The following is a 21,835-nucleotide window of genomic DNA, read 5'->3' as shown; positions in this document are numbered from 1 at the left end:
TGCTCTTCACCACTCTGCTATGTTGCATCTGCTGGCCCCAGATGTATCTTTGTAGAATACCTGCTGACCTACCAGAGTTTCCTGATGACTGATCTGTATATTTGTAGATCAGAAGGCTTTGGGAATTTGAGTGATTTCCTTATCGTCACGAAATATTTGTAGCTTCCTCATGTACCACCATGCCAATCTGATTATAGACTTCTTTCTCTGAAGATTGAACATGTGCCTTTTTTCATTCTCTCTTTTTTTTTTTTTAAAGATTTTATTTATTTATTTGAGAGAGAGAGAGACAGAGAGAGAGCATGAGAGGGGGGAGGGTCGGGAGGGTCAGAGGGAGAAGCAGACTCCCTGCTGAGCAGGGAGCCCGATCGCGGGACTCGATCCAGGGACTCCAGGATCATGACCTGAGCCGAAGGCAGTCGCTTAACCAACTGAGCCACTCAGGCACCCTTTTTTCATTCTCTTAATGGCAGCTATTTGGTATTCCCTTCTAGATGCTCAGGGAGGTGCATAAACTCAGCTTCTGCAGATCGTCCAGTCACTTTTCCTTACTTTTGGCCGTCTTTGGTATTTTAAATTTACACACACACACACACAGTATCTCCAGCACCTACAACAGAGCCTGCCATTCACTCACTACCTTTGATGATCAGTTCATATTTTGGAGTTGTTTGGGGACAGTTTTCACGGCCCTTGCATAGGGGTGCTTTGAGGAAAGATTGAGACAGCTACTGCTTTCAAGGAGCTTACAGTCTAGTAAGGGGATGATGACTGTACATGAATAACTATGACACAAGGCAACTGAGCTGTATGGGTAAAGTAATTTAGAGTTTGGAGCAAAACAAATCGTTTCTGACAGGGTTGATCCAGAAAAGTTTTGTGAGAGTGGATACACTTAAGTCAGTTTAATGACTTCCAAATAGGCCACAAACCTTGTGCTAAGGACAGGGCTTAAGTTTGCCAAGAGTAGAGGCCTGACAAAAGAATAAGATGTGATTAACTCAGAGGAGAGGAGGACTCCAGTCAGTCTGACACTTGGTGTCCTTATGAGAAATCCTCAGTTAGCAGGATTGCTCTTTTCTTCTGATATCATCATCATCTTCATGGCACATATTGACCCTCTAGGTGGGTTATAAGCAGCAGGAACAGATGGTACTCCTCAGCAGCAAAATATTTTATTTTTTTAATGTGGGCTATTTATTTATTTGAAATTTTTTAGCCTTTTTAAAGTCTTTTGATGTACCAAGGTCTTTTTCCGTAATAAAAACATTGTCTACTTCTCTTACGCAGTTGACCCTTGAAAAATGTGGGGCTAGGGGCACCAACTTCATGCACAGTTGAAAATCTGTGTGTAACTTTTGACTCCCCAAAACTTAACTACTAATAACCTACTATTCACTGGATGCCTTACCAATAACATAAACAGTTGATTAATGTGTATTTCATATGTTATATGTATTATATACAATATTATTACACTAAAGGAAGCTAGAGAAAAAATGTTACTAAGAAAAGCATAAGGAAAATACATTTACAGTATGGTGCTGTATTTAGAAAAAAATTTAGAAAAAAATGTATGTGGATCCACACAGTTCAAACCCATGTTGTTCAAGGGTCAAGTGTCATTGGATTTACCTTGTTAACTTTTCTTTTTAAGATTTTATTTTTAACTAATCTGTACACCTAATGTGGGGCTCGAATTTACAATCCCGAGATTTAGAATTACATGCTCTACCAACTGAGCCAGTCACGCACCCTTTACTTTTTTACTTGATTATCTTAATAAGAAAAAATGAATACATTTAATTAGAGCTTATCTCAGTAGCTGGGTGAGATAGGGCAGTATTCATTATCCTCACTTAAAAATGAGGAAATTGAAGTTAGGTTACACAGTAAGCTATGTGATTTGGCTGAAAATAGCACAATTCGGACTTGTACTTGGGTTGAAGCTTCAGAATGCAGATCCACTATATATCCTGTGGTCTTATTTAATTTATTAGATTATAATTTTTTTATCAGTATCCAGATAAAGAGAAATAATGAAAGTTGGGATTATCTCACATTTTAACTCCCTTTTTAATGAATGTCATTATAGAATCTAGTTCAGCATAATTAGTCTGTTTCCTTTTCTGAGTCAACAGTCCTAGTAACACACTGCTTTGTGATTGTAGATCCCATAAATCCTACTGAAAGGGAAGTCCCATAGAGGCTGCAGGTGGCCCTACATGGTACCTCTGTGCACATTAGCAAAAGGCAATCTCTCTAGATGGTTAGGCCAGTCAGAAGAAGGCATCCCTCCTTGGGGCACGTCCAGCCCACATCAGGGTGCTGGCCTTGGGAAATAAGTGTCTGGATTTTCTTCTCTTCGGTAGCACTCAAAAAACAGCAGCCAAGAATCCTGTTTATATAAATTTATGAGTAGCTGAGGTTTCTTTCGTGTTGCGTTTATAGACCGCACCTCTTGTTCTTATTCTGTACACTGCACGCATACCTCCCTCAGTAGCTGTCCTTGTTCTCTCCACCTCGAACCCCAACCTCCCTGATACTACTTGGCTCACTCCTTCACTTCTTCCAGGTCTCTGCTTAGCGCTTCCCTTTTCAAATGTCCCCTCACCTACTCAAGCTGAAATGTTACCCCTAGTCACACTGTCCTTCCTGTTCTGTTTTCTTCATGGTACTTCTTACCATTTGGAATATTAAATTCATGTGTATTTTATTTTGCTTTTGTCTCTCCACTAGACAGTACACTTTGTGAAAGCGGGGGTTTTGCCTGTTTTGTTCACTGCTCTATTCCAGTACCTAGAAAAATGCCTGGCATTTACGGGGCTCTCAGTTGATATTTGTTGAATGAATGAACAAACATTGGACTGTTTATATTGTGACTGATGGTATAAATGACCAATTTTGATATTTGCTACCTTCTACTGACTATATCTGTTTACTTTCTGGACTATAGTGTTATGAATATTGTCTAATTTAACTGTTATGATAGCTATATGAGAAGAAAATAGTGTAATCCTCATTTTAGAGTTGAAGAAATCCTAAAGCTTAGACAAATTAAATAACATTCCCAAAGTCAAAAAGCTGACAATTAGAATCATTCCTTTACAGGTAGATTCGATAACCAAAGTTTGTTTAAAATCATTGTTTTAGTGATTCTTTGGGTCTTGTAGTTTTTTTCAGAGGGATTTCCAATTACTGGGGGAAGAAAAAAACCTTAAAAATACGGTCAGCTATGTTTTAAGGGAAAGGAGAGATAAGGCCCATGGGATTTGAAGCGTTGGGATACTGGAGATCAGACAACTCTCCTTTGTAATCTTTGCATTCTTATCTAAGGGTGCTGACCTTGAGGGTCCTTTGGGATGAAGAGCATGATTTTGGAGTCCTTTTCCAAGTGTGTAGGTCTGGCTAAATAGCTTCTCTGAGCCTTCTTTTCATCTCTAAATTCTAGTAACAGTGTCTACCTTAAAGGGGTATGGAGATGAAATATGTATATAAAATGCCTGGCATAGTTTCTGGCTCTTGGGAGCTTGATTTCTCCTGTCCCCTGCTCTTGTCTTCCTCCCTTCAGCTGCAAGGGACCAGAAATCCAAGGTTTTTTTTAAGATTTTAATTATTTATTAGAGAGAGAGCACAAGCAGTGGGGAGAGGCAGAGGGAGAGGGAGAAGCAGACTCCCCGCTGAGCAGGGGGCCTGGTGCAGGGCTTGATCCCAGGACTCTGGGATCATGATCTGAGCCGAAGGTAGACGCTTAACTGACTGGGGCACCTGGCTGACTGAGCCACCCACGTGCCCCAGGGTGATTTTTTTTCTTGACAACTTCCCTCCAGATATATAATCTCATATGTTAAGCTGTTTTCTGGTAGTATGTAGGCAATCAAGGTACCTTTTATAATTTGCATGTCATTTTGTTTTATCATTGCAATTCAAGGAGATATTCATGGGCTTTGTTAGTAAGTGTTGTGCACATATTGCCTTCACAAACCTTTGGGTCTGATTCCTGCTTTTTTGTAATTGAATGGTCATGAAAACTGAGTATCAGTAACTAGGAAGCCCTCTTTACTTTGTTTCTTATATCCTTCTCCCCATGTTCCATGAAATACCAGATTTTTTTTTAAGTCAGTGACATGTTTGCTAACACATATAGGTTTAGATGCTTACTAGAATTTCTTAAGTACCATCTTATAATTTCTATAATTTTCACCATGTCCACAGAATAGTAGTGTCATGCACAGATTCAGAGAAAAGGGTTTCCTGAATCAATGAGTAATTGAGGTAGGAAAAAAAAAACCAAACAGGAATTTTTCAGTTCTTTCTCTGAAATTAAACAGTACAGCATTTGATTTCTAACTGAAAAATTATTTACCAAGAAATGGGGAACAGATTAAGAGAAATATAACCAACTTCCAGTGAAAGATGTCTGAGCATCCTTCTCAATTATATGCTGATCTTTTCCTCCTCTTAATACCCTCTTATATGTCATATAATGAAGCAATAAAAATGTTTATTATTTAAATATTAATTATGGACTTAACTGGAAGGTATATAATTTAAAGATAAATTAACTAATCCCAAGTAATGATATAATTATATTGGAAGGGGCAGTGGGAGTAAAAGAGAACTAATTCCTTATTTGTCATTACGGAAAATATGTAATGTCAAAAATGGATGAATCAAGTAATTGCAAGAAAAGCTTTTTATGTGGACTGTAGGGGACACTACTGGATGAAACAGCCACAAGAGTTGAAAGTTGTTGATGCTGGTCGAGGAAGGGTGAACCAGTGAACTACTGCTTTTCATTTAAGTCTTATTGGGTATTACTGAATTGTTAATTATGTATGTATTATTTTGATTAAAAAAATAAGGGCTAAAATGGCAAGAGAAAAAGTAGAAATATAACCAGTCTAAGAAAGTGAAAAGACAACCCAAGAAAGGGAGAAAATATTTGCAAATCACATCTCTGGTAAGGGACTTGTATCTAGAATTATGCAATGAACTCTTACAACCCAACAATAAAAAACCAAATAACTTATTCAATAGGCAAAGGATCTGAGGAATCATTTCTTCAAAGATGATTGTTAAAGGGCCAATAAGCATGTGAAACGATGTTCAACATCATTAACCATCAGAAATATAAATCTAAACCATGAGATAGCGCTTCACATCCACCAGGATGCCCAGAATAAAAAAGGCAGGTAGTAAGTATTGGTGAGGATGTAGAGAGAGAAGATCTCTCATACATTGCTATGATTGTAAACTGGTACAGTCACTTTGGAAAACAGTCTGGTAGTTCCTGAAAAGGTTAAACATAGTGTTACCATATGACCCAGCAATTCTCCTCCTAGGTATATACCCAAGAAAAGTGAAAAACAGATGTCCACACAAAAACTTGGATGCAAGTGTTCATAGTATTATTCGTAATAGCCGCACAGTGAAAACAATCTAAATGTCCATCAACTGAAGAATGAATAAACAAACTGTGGTATATAGCCACACAGTGGAATATTATTTAATCACCAAAAAGAATGAACTACTGATATTTGCGACAACATGAATGACCCTTGGAAACATTATTTTAAGTGAAGGAAACCAATTACAAAAGCCACATCGTTTATGATTCCATTTATGTGAATATCCAGTTGTTAAGTCCATAGAAATAGAAAGTAGACTAGTAGTTGCTTAAGGCTGGGGAGAGAGCTGTTTTAGGGGAAATGAGGCATGACTACTGATGAATATGAGGTTTCTTTTTTTTGGGTGATAAAAATGTTCTGAAGTTAAATGTGGTGATGACTGTATACCTGTGAATATATTGAAAACCATTGACTTGTATACCTAAATAAGTGAATTGTATGGTATGTGAATGATATTTCAATAAAGCTGTTATATTACTATATATAGAGATACAGATATATGGACATATCACCAATCAGTTACTGCTAAAAGAAACAGTAACTTTTATTTTTCTTTTAGTGAAAAATTTATCATTTTCTTTCTTCTGCTTTCAATTTATTACAGATAAAACCTGTAATTTAGGAAAGCAGAATTGTCATGGTATACATCATAAGTATCTTTTAAGGGGTTGTTGGTTATTTTGTTTTTGTTTTTAATTCTGCTTAACACAAATCAAGTGTGACCTAACATTTGCGTGACTAACAACTTTCTCAGAGTATGCTGAGATGGTGGTTATGGGTGGCCCCAGATGCTTTTCATGTTGTCTGTTTTTAGTATACTGTATACACAGACTTTCAGCTGCTGCCGCTGTTATCTTTGTTTGTGATTGATAAGAAGAAGTCTGTGTGGTCTGCACTTCTTCATATACCGAATAATGTCTTGTTGGTTGGTGACTGAGATTCTTGCCTGAACTTCTTGTTCCCTCTTGAGTTTTTATGTGATGAATAAACGGCTATTTAAACTGAACTAGATTGTATTTGACTGCTGCCTCAATGGGTTCCCCCACAGGAGACAGATTTTATGAATTGTGAGCCTTAGGCTGCTTCAGAGGATGTTTTCTCACATTATTCTCAAGGGTACATATTTTGGTGCTTTCTTTCATTTTGTATATTTTTGTGTCTCCTGCCCCATTAGCTTCATGAAGAGTCCTTGCATGTGTCTTGTTGATAGTTGTCGTTTTGAGATGACTGACTAACTAACTGCCTGCCTGCCTTCCCTTTCTTTCCCTGCAGTGCTTTCGGTTAGGCTGTGCTAGGTCTCCGTTGAGTAAGTACTGGATTTGCGTATTTGTGTGTTAGATAAACACATCTCTTTTTCCACATTTGGTAGGCAAAATATCTTCCTAGTCTCGTGCACAGTATCTCACAAGTGGCATTCTGGCTGTGTGTACATCACTGGGGCTCCATGCCCTAGCTCCTTTGGCTTCCTTTTCTTAAGCTCTCTTTGCCTTCAGTTCATTCAGTTGCTGTCCACATGGAGCAATGAGAAGTGTGGTGCTTATGCATTTCTCCTACGGTTGTTCTTAGAGCATGTAACTGTTGGATTAAGTCCGAAAAATTGTTTTCAGAAAATAATTTGTATGTAATTCATGAAGTTTTATGCTGTCTTTGATATGTAAACATGCTTTCCATGCTGGGAAGGACCAGCTTTTGAGCACTGCTATTTGTTCATTTTATCGGAATACCATCTGTACCAAGCAAGCAGTAGCTTCTTGTTCCTTTTACAATGAATGTGTGAAAACCATCATCATCACCCCCTACATACACACACACACTCAAAATTCTTTTTGTACTTGGTATTTTTCAATTTATGCTCTGTTTTGAGTACATTTATGGCAATTTTACAACTAATAATTTTAGAGTACATCATAATTTACATGGCAGTTTTATATCCATTAATTCATTTTATTGTCCAACAGCCTTACAGGGTAGCTATTACTAATATCTCATTTTTATAGCTGAGAAAACATATGTGTGGTACGCTTTTTTTTTTTTTTTTTAAGATTTCATTTGTTTATTTGTCAGCGAGAGAGAGAAAGCACAACCAGGGGGAGTAGGAGGCAGAGGGAGAAGCAGACTCCCCGCTGAGCAAGGAGCCCAATGCGGGGCTCGACCCCAGGACCCTGGGATCATGATCTGAGCTGAAGGCAGACGCCCAACCAGCTGAGCCACCTAGGCATCTCCACTTTTTTTTTTTTTTTAAAGATTATTTATTTATTAGAGAGAGAGAGCGGAGGGTAGGGCAGAAGAGCAGAGGGAGAGAGACAAGCCGACTCCATGCTGAGCTCAGAGCCCAACAGGGGGCCTGATCTCAGGACTCTGAGATCATGACCTGAGCTGAAATCAAGAGCCGGACTCTCAACCGCCTGAGCCACTGAGGCATCCCTGTGTGATAGACTCTTATGTTGACGCTTAATTAGACAGCCATTCCATCTCTTTATATGTCTTTTAAAAAATCTGAGTGCATAAGAAAATGATCTCTTTCCTACCATGTGATTTCTATAAATATATTCTCTGTTTTGTCAGAATAAATTTTTTACTATATTTTAGTTTCACTTCCAATGTATTTCCATTCTTTTCTTGACCTGGTTCCCTTTTAGTTCGTTCTTTTCTTTTCGGGAGAGAGAGTGCCGGAGACCAGGAGATGGGTAGAGGGAGGGGCAGAAGCAGGCTCCCTTCTGAGCAGGGAGCCCCATCCCAGGACCCTGAGATCATGACCTGAGCTGAAGGCAGATGCTTAACCGATTGAGCCACCCAGGTGCCCCCCCCCCCCCCTTTTAGGTCTTACAATAGGGCGATTCTCTGTTTCTTTCGAAGGATCACTAAACTAGAGTAATAATCATGGTGATATTATACATTATGAAGTGTTTTCAGACTTCTTTCACACCTAAATAACTTTGCTCTATCTTCACAACAGTTATTTGAGATAGACAGAACAAGTGCAAATTGCTTGTTTTTGCAAATTAAAAACTTGCAACTCAAAGTGTTAGCTAAAGTTTTTGTTTGTTCACAATCACATAACTAAGAAGTGTTAGGAACAGGAATACTCGGGCTTCTGGCCTAGGGCGGGACTCTTTCCACTGCTGTTAGGACCCTGCATGTGCCTCCTGGTATCATGTAATGCACACTTAACCAGATTTCTTTCATACTTTCCTATTGCCAACCATTTACTCAGAATTCAATCCAGAGTAGCAGTTTCTCTTACTGCTTTGAAAGACTTCTAAAAAAGAAATTGTCAACAAGGCAGGTCAATAATTTGCCAGATGCTCTGTATTTAGCAGAACAAGTCTTTGAACAGTTGTCTCTACTCATTGCTCTTTTGCTGTGTGTCTGTTTTGTAATCTGTATCAAGACTGTCATATATGGATGGGTTTCCTAGGGCTGCTATTACAAATTACCACTAAGTGGGTGGCTTAAAACAACAGAAATTTGTGCTCTCACACTTTAGAAAGGCAGAAGTCCAAAATCAAGGTGTTGGCAGAATTGGTCCTTTTTAGAAGCTCAGAGGGAGAATCTGTTCCATTCCCTCCCCTAGCTCCTGGTGGTGGCCAGCAATCCTTGGTGTTCCTTGGCATGCAGCTGCATACTTCCAGTCTCTGTCTGCTTCTTCATATGGCTGTCTTCCCTCTGTGTCTGTGTCTGCACATGGCATTCTCCTCACTGTGGGTGTCTGTCTCCCCTCAGCTTCTAAGGACACCAGTCAAATTGAATTAATACTCTATTCCAGTATGACTGCATGTTAATTTACATCTTAATTACATCCGCAAACACACTAGTTGACCCTTGCACAATACGGGTTTGAACTGTGCTGGTCCACTTGTGGATTTTTTTCAGTAAATATATAAACTGACAGTATCAATGAGTACAGTACTGTGACCGTATTTTCTATTCCTTACGATTTTCTTTTTTTAAAGATTTTTATTTATTTTTTGACAGAGAGAGAGAGAGAGAGACAGCGAGAGAGGGAACACAAGCAGGGGGAGCTGGAGAGGGAGAAGCAGGCTTCCCGCTGAGCAGGGAGCCCGATGTGGGGCTCGATCCCAGGACCCTGGGATCATGACCTGAGCCGAAGGCAGACGGCCAACGACTGAGCCACCCAGGCGCCCCTAAATTTGGGTTTGTTTTTTTTTTAAAGATTTTATTTATTTGACAGAGAGAGACAGCGAGAGAGGGAACACAAGCAGGGGAAGTGGGAGAGGGAGAAGCAGGCTTCCCGTGGAGCCGGGAGCCCGATGCGGGGCTCGATCCCAGGACCCTGGGATCATGACCTGAGCCAAAGGCAGACGCTTAACGACTGAGCCACCCAGGCGCCCCACATTATGATTTTCTTAATAACATTTTCTTTTCTCCAGCTTACTTTATTTATAAGAATACGGTATATCAAACATATAACGTACCAAACATGTGTTAATCTACTGTTGATGTTATTGGTAAGGTTTCTGGTCAACAGTAGTAGGCTATTAGTTAAGGTTGGGGGGGGTCAAAAATCATACGTGGATTTTCAGCTGCACGGGGAGTCAACTTGTCTTTTCACTTTCCTATTAGTGTCTTTTAATGATTACAATTCTTGGTTTTTAGAATGATCTCATTTTTCCTTAGTGAAGAATCCTTTTGGTGAATTCTTTAAATAATCTTTTTCTTTAAACCCCAGGGTCATGAAGATTGTCTACCGTATTATTATTTAAGAACTGTTTGATTTGGGGGCACCTGGGTGGCTCAGTCTGTCAAGTGTCTGCCTTTGGCTCAGGTCATGGTCCCAGGGTCCTGGGATCAAGCCCCACATTGGCGGGGGAGTCCCTGCTCAGTGGGAGGCCTGCTTCTCCCTCTCCCACTCCCCCTGCCTGTGTTCCCTCTCTCACTGTCTCTCTCTCTGTCAAATAAATAAAATCTTTAAAAAAAGAAAAGAACTGTTTGACTTTACCTTTTATATTTACTAGATCAATCTAGTCTACCCAGATTGATTTTTGTGTAATGTAGATAGGAATCAAGATGCATGTTTTTTCTTTTCTTTTTTTTTTTTAAAGATTTTATTTATTTATTTGACAGAGAGAGAGAGCGAGAACAGGAACATAAGCAGGGGGAGTGGGAGAGGGAGAAGCAGGCTTCCCGCCAAGCAGGGAGCCCGATGCGGGGCTCGATCCCAGGACCCTGGGATCATGACCTGAGCCGAAGGCAGACACTTAACGACTGAGCCACCCAGGAGCCCCTCATGTTTTTTCTTTTAATTTAGATATCTAGTTGACCCAGTACTGGTTCTTTTTCTTTGTTTTTTTGATAAAATTATTTTTTCTCATTGCTTTACTTCTGTGTGTCATAAATCAAGTATACATGTACATGTGGGCTGTTTCTCAACTCTGTTCTGTTGTATTGTTCTGATTTTTTCTCCTTGTGCCAATACCACAGTCTTCAGTCCTGGAGCTTTTCAAAAGTCTTGACGTCCAGTGGAATCAGGTCTTCCATTTTCTTCTTCTTCAAGATTATTTTAGCTGCTGTGGCTCTTTGCATTTCCATATAGATTATAGCATCAATTTGTCCAAGGGTGCCTGGGTGGCTCAGTTGTTAAGCATCTGCCTTCAGCTCGGGTCATGATCTCAGGGTCCTGGGATCGAGCCCCGCATCGGGCTCCCTGCTCCGCGGGAAGCCTGCTTCTCCCTCTCCCACTCCCCCTGCTTGTGTTCCCTCTCTTGCTGTGTCTCTCTCTGTCTAATAAATAAATAAAATCTTAAAAAAAAAAAAATTAGTGCTCAAGCTCTCAGGGTTTTATAGTTTTCTGTGATTCATCTTGTATATCTATTATATTTATTCTTAGTTATTTGATATTACTTGGTACAATTGTAAATGGCATTTTTTTAAGTTTTACTTAATAATTATTTGTTCTCTGGGATATAGAAATACAGGTGGCCCTTTTATATTCACCTTATATCCAGCAACTTTGCTAAACTTACTGATTAATTCTGATAATTTGTCTCTAGGTTCTTTTGAACTTTCTATGGAAAGGTTCATATCATCTACAAATAATGACAGGTTTGTATTTGTTTGATAGAAATATAATTGAGTCATGTGTGATTTTAAATTTTCTAGTAGCCACATTAAAAAGTAAAAAGAAACAGATGAAGTTAATTTTAATAATATATTTTATTTAACTAAAATACCAAAATATTATTTCAACATGTAACAATTAATTAAATTATTAATTATATACATATATAATGTATAATATACATATACATATACATATGTATATGTAATATACACATGTATAATATGCATATAATATACAATATAATGTATACTATGTATAATTATATTTATGATTTCTTTTTTTTAAAGATTTTATTTCTTTATTTCAGAGAGAGAGAAAGTGAGAGAGAGAGAGCACAAGCAGGGGAGGGGCAGAGGGAGAAGTAGACTCCCTGCTGAGCAGGGAGCCCGATGTGGTGCTGGATCCTGGGACTCCAGGATCATGATCTGAGCCACCCAGGTGCCCCTGTATGTATGATTTCTAGTGGAGTCACTGAAGAAGACTACTGTCATGATCATATATAAGTACCAGGGAGAGATTAGATTTTCAAGGAAGGTTTTACTGCAAAGGTGTCATTTGAATGTCTTGAACTATGAATATAAATTTGCCAGGTGAACAAAATAGGCAAAGAGAATAACATGTAAAATTGTGATGTTATATAAGAGTAGAATTTGTTCAGGGGCGCCTGGTTGCCTCAGTCAGTTGTGTGGCTGACTCTTGATTTCGGCTCAAGTCATGATGTCTGGGTCCTGGGATCAAGCCCTGCATCAGGCTCCCTGATCAGCCGGGAGTCATTTTCTCCCTCTCCCTCTGCCCCTTGCCCCTCCCCCTGCTCATGCGCTAGAGCTCACTTGCTCTCTCTCTCAAATCAATCAATCAATCAATCAATCAATCAATCAATCTTTTTAAAAAAAAGTAGAATTTGTTCAGAGGCTTGCATATATTTCACTGTGGTTGGAGGATAGTTAGTTGTGTGAGAGAGTTAGGTGACTGGCTAGCAGTTCTTCACCAGTTCCCTGCATTATGAGTAATTTTTAGTAGTGGTAGTTCACATGTTCCTTAAGATAAATTTCCAGAAGTGTAATTGCTCGGTCTAGTAGAATAAATACATTTCCCAATACATCCAGTGAATCTCAGGGTCTGAACTAATTTACACTGCCCCTAGCAAATATGATGGTTTCAGTGCATTGTCAACTGTTATAATCAGTGTATTTGTAATGGGCTAACTTTGTTGTATTTTGTTGATTACTGGTAAGGTTTAACAGTTTTTCTTATCAACAGTGAATACATTACTTCCATCTAGTTCTCAGATCTCATTCAGGCTTTCCAGTTGTCCCAGTAACATTCTTTACATCAGGAAGATCCAGTTCAGGATCAGGCTTTTTTGCATCCCGGTCTTCCCTTTTCTTTGGAGGAAAAGACATTTTCTTGACATTTTTGAAGATTATACGTTGATTGTTTTGTAGAATGTCTCCCAATTTGGTTTTGTCTGTTTCCTCATGATTAGATTCAAGCTCTCGATCTTTGGCAGGAACATAACTTCTTTGTTGTTGTTTTTATTTATTTTTTAGAGAGGGAGGGATAGAAGGAGAGAGAGAATCTTTTCTTTTTTTTTTTTAAGATTTTATTTATTTATTTGACAGAGAGAGAGACAGGGAGAGCGGGAACACAAGCAGGAGGAGTGGGAGAGGGAGAAGCAGGCTTCCCGCTGAGCAGGGAGCCTGATGCGGGGCTTGATCCCAGGACGCTGGGATCATGACCTGAGCTGAAGGCAGACACTTAATGGCTGAGCCACCAGGAACCCCAAATCTTTTTTTTTTTTAAAGATTTTTATTTATTTGAGACAGAGAGGGAGCACAAGTGGGGAGGAAGTTCAGAGGGAGAGGGAGAAGCAGACTCCCTGCTGAGCAGGGAGCCCAACATGGGGCTCGATGCCAGGACCCCAGGATCATGACCTGAGCCGAAGGCAGACACTTTACCAACTGAGCCACCCGGGTGCCCCTCTGTAAACGTTTCTTTTTTTTCCCCTTTTTTTCTATATATTTTTTTCTTTTTATTATTATTAACATATATTGTCTCAGGGGTAGAGGTCTGTGATTCATTAGTCTTATACAATACACAGCACTCCCCACAACACATACCCTCCCCAGTGACCATCACCCAGCCACCCCATCCCTCCCACCCCCCTCCATTCCAGCAACCCTCAGTTTGTTTCCTGAGATTAAGAGTCTCTTATGGTTTGTCTCCCTCTCTGGTTTCTTGTTTCATTTTTACCTCTCTTCCCCTATGATCCTCTGCCTTGTTTCTCAAATTCAACATATCAGTGAGATCATATGATAATTGTCTTTCTCTGATTGAGTTATTTCGCTTAGCATAATAACCTCTAGTTCCATCCATGTCATTGCAGATGGTAAGATTTCATTTTTTGATGGCTACATAGTAGTCCATTGTATATATATACCACATCTTCTTTATCCATTCATCTGTCGATGGACATCTGGGCTCCTTCCATAGTTTGGCTATAAGCAGGCTCCACGCACAGTGCGGAGCCCAGTGTGGGGCTCAGTCTCATGACCCTGATCATGACCTGAGCCAAAATTGAGAGTCTGATGTTGAACCAACTACGCCACCCAGGTGCCCCGAGAACATCACTTCTCATTGCATCCCCTCAAGAGGTACAGGACTTCGGTTAGTTCACTTTGATCATTTGATCAAGGTGGAATCTGCCAGGTTTTACTACTATTAAGTTACCTTTTTCTTTTGGAATTTATGTGGGTTGGGGGAGAAGACTTACCCAGGGTCATTACACTGTGAAACCCCTTCCAAGGCCAGCACTTTTCAAGGTCTGTTTCCCTTTTGAAAACTCCTAGCCCACTGAGCACAGAAAGCAGTGGTAAGAAGAAGGAGCATGTGAACATGCAGGGACCAGCCAGTACCATCTGTGCAAGGCCCCGCCGGCTGGCTCCACGGCACCCACTTGTTACTCTGCAGCCCCTTGACATTTTTAGGCTTGCTGACAATCCTCCTGCCCTGTAACCATAATTGCTTGTTCGAGAAAATGTTGGAGAGAAAAATATTTACCAAAATAACTGCACCACACCTTAACTCTCATCTCTGGTGTCTGGCTCTTGTCTGCTCTGCCTGTATTTTCACCCTACATTGGGACCAGATGTCTCTACGTTGTTCCAGGGATTTCTGTCCCTATGTAAACACAAATGAATTCTTTTGTTTAGTATAGGTTCATACTATACATACTGTCCAGCAACTTGCTGTTTTTAAAATGGCTGGTTACCATGATTGATTACATATGAAGGTAGTTTGGATTTAATAAAATACAGCTTTAATATATACATGTGTATGTGCGTGGTTTCTATATCTTTTTTACACTGAGATGTCTGCATATTATTGTCTTACCTCAAATATAATTTTAAGTTAGTGATAGGGTAGAGTGCAGTTGTTAGTGTTCTGTGAAGCACTTTAAAAAAAAATTTTTTTTTTTTTAAAGATTTTATTTATTTGCGAGAGAGAATGAGAGACAGAGAGCATGAGAGGGAGGAGGGTTAGAGGGAGAAGCAGACTCCCTGCTGAGCAGGGAGCCCGATGTGGGACTCGATCCCGGGACTCCAGGATCATGACCTGAGCCGAAGGCAGTCGCTTAACCAACTGAGCCACCCAGGCGCCCTGTGAAGCACTTTTTAAAAAGTATTTTATTTATTTGAGAGAGAGAGAGCACACAAGCAGAGGAGAGGCAGAGGGGGATGGAGAGAATCTCAGGCAGACTGTGTGCTGAGCACAGAGCCCGATGTGGGACTCCATCTTACAACCATGAGATCACGACCTGAGCTGAAGCCAAGAGTCGGACACTTAACCTACTGAGCCACCCAGGTGCCCCTGTGAAGCACTTGATAATTGCCCTCTTTGGTTCTTTTAGGTTGTTATCAACCTAAAAATATTATGTTATGAACCTAAAAATGTATCTTTTAGGTTGTTATCAACCTTTTAAATATTATGATACTGAAATAAATATCTTTATAGATAAAGAGTTTAACATTTATAGATCATTTTCGAGGATGGATTTACAGAATGGATCAACATTTTTGATTCTTAACCATGTAGAGGAGGACTTGGAACATAATAGGCATCAAATAAATGATTTTTGTTTGGATGAACAAATATTATAAAAATTACTTTCCAATACGGATATACCAATTTTCATTCCTACTGACAATATGAGATTGTTTTCCCACACCATCTTGTACTTACCTTATTTTGATGATTTGTGATCAGAAGAATTCTGTATCTATCTTGAAAAAAATGCTATCAGATAATATATGTTTCTCTTTTTATTTTCACCTACTGGATAAATGGACATATGTTTTCTTACAGGACTGAATTTGCGCTTAACGAAATCATGTCCTCTGGAGGTGCTGAAGATGATATCCCACAGGGAGAGAGGAAAACAGTTACAGATTTTTGTTATCTTCTGGATAAGTCTAAGCAGTTGTTCAATGGATTAAGGTTAGTGGACTCTTGATGCCTTAAACTCTTCTGTATTTTTTTCCATGGCTGGTATATGGTAAGTTTCTGAAAGTTATGGGTAGACTGTTTTATAAATACCTGTATTAGAGGTTATCATGCTTTTTTCTTTGACACACTTGATTCTCAGATGAAAAAACAATAGGAGAAAGGATAATTCCTATTGTTTTATTCAAGTTGAGAAGAACTATTTTGTTAGATGGTTTTATATACATTGTTCGACATCATACCTGATTTATATCTGATTTTACACATTGGGGTATTGAAGTTAATGTATCTTTCAAGAAGACATTTAGAATTATAAAGATAATTACAGGATCATCAAATGAATCCTCCTGACCACTATCTAAAGCTATACTTTCAATTACTTTATCCCTGTATTCATTTAATTTTTTTAAGATTTTATTTATTTTGAGAGAGAGAGAGCATGAGCAGGGGCTATGTATAGAGGGCGAGGGAGAAGCAGACTCCCCGCTGAGCAGGGAGCCTGATGAGGGGCTCTTTCCCAGGACTCTGGGGTCATGACCTGAGCCTAAGGCAGATACTTAACCGACTGAGCCACCCAGGTGGCCCTAATTATTTTTAATAAAACTCATTACTATCGTGAGCGATCTTATTAATTTGCTTTATAATGTCTTCCTACCTAAAATTAAATGTTCATAAGAGCAGAACCCTGTTTGTCACAGTTTCTGTAGTATGTAAGCCAGGGTTTGGCCCATTGCAGATGCTTCATAAACATTTGTTTGTTTGTTGTTGTTGTTTTTAAGACTTAATTATTTATTTGACAGAGTGAGACAGCGAGAGAGGGAACACAAGCAGGGGGAGTGGGAAAAGGGAGAAGCAGTCTTCCCGCTGAGCAGGGAGCCCAATGCGGGGCTCGATCCCAGGACCCTGGGATCATGACCTGAGCCGAAGGCAGTCGCTTAGCCAACTGAGCCATCCAGGCGCCCCTTCTTAAACATTTGTTAAATGAAGGATTCCAAAGACAGTGTTAACTCCTACACTCTGCTGCTGCCTATTTTGTGCTACAGAAGAATCTTTGAGATCTGCTTTTGCTTTTGCTAATAATCAGATTAATTTCATCTTTTTAAAGAATTATTTTCATTATTAAAATTCAAAAAATGAATTTTAAAGCCTAGGTTTTAAGTCTTCTTTTTTTCCCCTGGAATATCATAAATCTTTAAAATTTTTAAAAAAATTTTAACAAGATTTTATTTATTTATTTGACAGAGAGAGACAGTGAGAGAGGGAACACAAGCAGGGGGAGTGGGAGAGGGAGAAGCAGGCTTCCCACGGGGCAGGGAGCCTGATGTGGCTGGATCCCAGGACCCTGAGATCATGACCTGAGCCAAAGGCAGACGCTTAACAACTGAGCCGCCCAGGTGCCCCGGAAATCTTTAAAATTTACCTGTTTAGACTTTTTTCTTCTTTGGTCTCCAGTATTATCCAGGTGAACCTTATTTATTCAGCATTTACTTGAGCCCCAGTATGTGCCACATTCTGTATTGGGTACAGATAATTTAAAGATAAAACTACCAATCCCTGCCATCAAATAGTCTGTGACGAAATTAGAAAAACACAAATCTGTAGCCTCAGATTTAGCATATCTGTTAAGCAAATTTCCCACACACCTCTGTGTACTTGTTGAAATTAAGGCAAATAAAAACGTTAAAGTGGTAGTAGATTTAAAGAGTGAGAAGGCGTTTAAAAGTTTGCATGAAAATCCTTTGTGACTCCCAAACTCTTTTATTCTCAACTCTTAAAACATTAACAAGGTTATAGGAGCTCTGACCACTTCCCCTCCTCCTCCTTCTTCTCCCCTTTTTCCCTTCCCCCTCCTCCTCTCCCTTCTAATTTATAGAGCTGTATTTCATATAATAAAATTCACCCAAAGTTTATAGTTAAGTGGTTTAGTATCCTTACAGAGTTGGGTACTATCAGCACCATCTAATTTTAGAACATTTAATCATCCCCAGAAGAAACCTCATACCCCTTAGCTGTGACTACCCCCTTCCCCAGTCCTCAGCCCTTGGGACCGGACCACTAATCTACTTTTTGTATCTATGGATTTCCCTATTTAGGATATTTCATATAAAGAGAATCATACAATGTGTGGTCTTTTGGACTGGCTTCTTTCATTTAACATGTTTTTCAGGTTCATCTAGTAACATGTATCAGTACTTCATTCCTTTTATTACCGATTAATATTCCATGTATAGATTTACCACACTTTGTCTATCTAATCATCAGTTGATAGACATTTGAGTTATTTTGCACTTTTTGGCTGTTACAAATAATACTGCTATGAACATTTTTGTACAGGGTTTTGTGTGGACATATGTTTTTAGTTCCTTTGAGTGCATACCTTGGAGTGAAATTACTGGGTCATATGGTACTCTATGTTTAACCTTTTGAGGAACTTCCAGACTTTTTCAAAGAGGCTGCACGCCCAGCAGTGTATGCGGTTCCAGTGTCTCCACATCTCACCACACTTGTTATTGTCTTTTTTTTAAGATTTCATTGTTTTTTAAGTTTTTTAAAAAATTTATTTAAGTAATCTCAACACCCAACTGGGGCTCGAACTCACGACCCCGAGATCGAGTCACATGCTCTTCTTTTTTTTTTTTTTTAAAGATTTTATTTATTTATTTGACACAGAGAGAGAGAGTGAACACAAGCAGGGGGAGTGGCAGGCAGAGGCGCAGGCTCCCCAAAGAGAAGGGGGAGCCCGATATGGGACTCAATCCCAGGACCCCGGGATCATGACCTGAGCCGAAGGCAGTTGCTTAACCAACTGAGCCACCCAGGCGCCCAAGTCACATGCTCTTCTGACTGAGCCAGCCATGTGCCCCTTTAAGATTTTATTTTATTTACTTTTTTATTTTAAGTAGGCTCCATGCCTGACATAGAGCCCATTACGGAGCTTGAACTCATGACCCTGAGATCAAGACCTGAGCTGAGATCAAGAGTTGGATGCTCAACTGACTAAGCCACCCAGGTGCCCCAAGATTTTATTTTTAAGCGATCTCTACACCCATCATGGGGCTTGAACTCACAACCCTGAGATTGAAAGTTGTATGCTCCACTGACTGAGCCAGTCAGGCACCCCTATTTTCTGTCCTTTTGATGAGAGCCATTCTAGTGGGTGTGAGGTGGTATCTCATTGTGGTTTTGTTGTATTTCCCTAGTGACTAAAGATGTTGAGCATCTTTTCATGTGTGTATTAGCCAAATGTCTTTTTTCTTTTTCGGGGAGGATAGAGCGAGCTCAAGTTGAGGGGAAGGAGGGCCAGAGGGAGAGAGAGAATCTCAAGCAGGCTCTACACCCAGCATGGAGCCCAGCGCAGGGCTCATCTCACGACCCTGAGATCATGACCTGAGCCAAAATCAAGAGTCGGATACTTAACCGACAGAGCCACCCAGGCATCCCAGCCAAATGTCTATTCTTATCCTTTGAGCATTCATCAGATTGGGTTATTTATCTTCTTAAGTTATAGTTGTTTTGGATATAAGTCCTTTGTGAGATGTAATGATTTACAAATGTATATTTTTCCATTCGTTGGGCTGTCTCTCCACTTTCTTAATGGTGTCCTTTGAAGCAGAGAAGCTTTTATTTTAGTAAAGTCCCACTTGTTATTACTCTCTTTCATTGTTTGTACTTTTAGTGCTGTGTCTAAGAAATCATTGCCTAACCTGAAGTCATCAAGATTTATTCCGGTTTTGTTCTTTTATGCTGCTCATTCATATTTAGATCTGTGAACCATTTTTAGTTAATTTTTGTGTATGGTGTGAGGTCTTAGACATTTTTAAAATCAGAAAACATATTTTTTCAATTGATTATTGCATTTCTTTCATATTTTTCTTTCTTGTTCCTTGTTCTCCCTCCTTGCTTATACTTGTAATGCTTAGATTGAATATTCAGCCCAAACCCTGTGCAACAATCTAGTCTCTTTTCATTTTCATCTCTATTCCTTTTTTCATCACTTTCAGAAAATGTCTCTGAAATTTGTCCACTAAATGCCATATTTCTTTTTTTATTCATTTACTATTTATGAGACATATTTCATCTTGTCATTTCATATCAGCACTTTTTGCTATACTGCTTTTCAAAAACTAGGCATTACATATTTGACCCAAAGTTTACTAGCTTCTCTATTCTTATTTGAATATAAGAATGAGTATAGTATGAGTATGTTTTCACTCAGTAGGTCTGAGAAGCATAATGAATTTAGCAATGGCATTTCCCTTCTTAAAAAAGGAATTATTTTCCTAATCTGATTCTGAATTGTAAATGAATCATAAAGTTCAAGTATTGATCTCCTGCTAGAGATTCTCTGCCTGGTTAAAATCACTGTAACTACTACAACAGTAACAGTAACACATACATTTCCACATAGCACCCTACAGTTTGTAAATCACTTTTTTTTTTAAGATTTTATTTATCTATTTGACAGAGAGAGAGAGAGAGAGATCACAAGCGGGGGTGGGCAGAGGGAGAGAGGGAAGCAGGCTCCCGGCCGAGCAGGGAGCCCGATGCGGGGCTCGATCCCAGGACCCCGGGATCATGACCTGAGCCGAAGGCAGACGCTTAATGACTGAGCCACCCAGGCCCCCAGAAATCACTTTTAAGTACATCTTTATCTTTAGGCCACATGATGACAGTATCTATAGTATCCAAAACCCTTCCTAACTAGGAGTGCCTGCGTGGCTCTGTTGACTGTCCCAACTCTTGATTTTGGCTCAGGTCATGATCTTGGGGTCATGAGATCGAGCCCTGCATCAGGCTTTGCACTCAACAGGAGTCTGCTTGAGATTCTTTCTCTCTCTCCCTCTGCTCCTCCCCCTGCTCGCATGCACATGCGCGCACTCTCTCTCTTTCTCTCTAAAATAAATAAATAAATCTTTAAAAAAAAAACAGCTGCTAACTAGAATTGAATTGTTTCATTTCACTCTTTTTTTGAAATGTTTCGATTGTGCAAATGTATTTTACCAGCTCAAATAGGTCTCATTTTGATCTTTTTTTTTTAAGTGCCATTTTAATGATCACACTGATTTTATTTTATTTAGTTTTAAAGTAACTACAGAGTAAAATTGAGTCTGTGGGGATGGTAGGAAACCCTAATACATGGAGAAAGTTGTGTGAGATCTAATCTTTAGGACTATTTATTCATTGTTACAGAAATTTATTATAATATGCCTATGATGCCTATTTCAGTTTAGTTCTTGAGCACTTGAGACTATATCCGTTCAAGAATTAATCCTTTGGGGGCGCCTGGGTGGCTCAGTTGTTAAGCATCTGCCTTCCGCTCAGGTCATGATCCCAGGGTCCTGGGATCCAGCCCCGCATCGGGCTCCCTGCTCTGCGGGAAGCCTGCTTCTCCCTCTCCCATTCCCCCTGCTTGTGTTCCCTCTCTGTGTCTCTCCCTGCCAAATAAATAAATTAAAAAAAAAAAAAGAATTAATCCTTTGACTCTTGTTCTCTAAAATATTCAGTATATAAAGACACAGGTCCCACCAGTTTGAAATCTCCCTTCTTCATTTGTTAAGTCAGTAATTTTGTCAGTATATGTGTGTAACTTGCAGGTATCATAAATTGCTACCTTGAAAACAGTATTTTCTATACTAATATATTGATTGCCTCCCGGATGTGGAACAGTCCTTTCTAAAGTGCTATTTTAAAATTTGGCAATACTACTAATAATAAATTTTGGCCTAGAAGAATGGGTAAGCAAATTCATCAGGGGTTTATTTTCAGTGTTTTATGTGCAAGGCTCTCTTTATTTTAAACAGCCATAATTATTTCTATGCTAAGTGTGGTGAGTAAAGAA

At 39.4% G+C, this 21,835-nt stretch overlaps 1 protein-coding gene across 4 annotated transcripts in view; it reads left to right on the top strand.

Annotated features, from left to right (window-relative positions):
- The window catches only part of SCAI (suppressor of cancer cell invasion), a 142,089-nt gene that overhangs the window by 50,191 nt on the left and 70,063 nt on the right, over nt 1–21,835 (top strand). For 3 of the 4 annotated variants that reach the window (XR_010407840.1, XM_064579871.1, XM_045883142.3), the window contains exon 3: nt 15,859–15,990. Coding sequence is in view for 3 of the 4 variants with exons in the window: in XM_064579871.1 (XP_064435941.1) it covers nt 15,859–15,990 (132 nt within the window). In the remaining variant the exon portion in view is untranslated. Of the gene's footprint in view, nt 1–11,422; nt 11,475–15,858; nt 15,991–21,835 lie in introns of all 4 variants that reach the window. The other variant, XM_064579870.1, reaches the window with a different exon arrangement.

The sequence above is a fragment of the Mirounga angustirostris genome, unplaced genomic scaffold, assembly GCF_029215605.1.
Source record: "Mirounga angustirostris isolate CCGP_5_RB_7025 unplaced genomic scaffold, mMirAng1.0.hap1 SCAF_15, whole genome shotgun sequence".
Classification (NCBI taxonomy): Eukaryota; Metazoa; Chordata; class Mammalia; order Carnivora; family Phocidae; genus Mirounga; species Mirounga angustirostris.
Note: the sequence above shows the minus strand (reverse complement) of the source record. Positions and strands in the feature narration are given on the sequence as shown.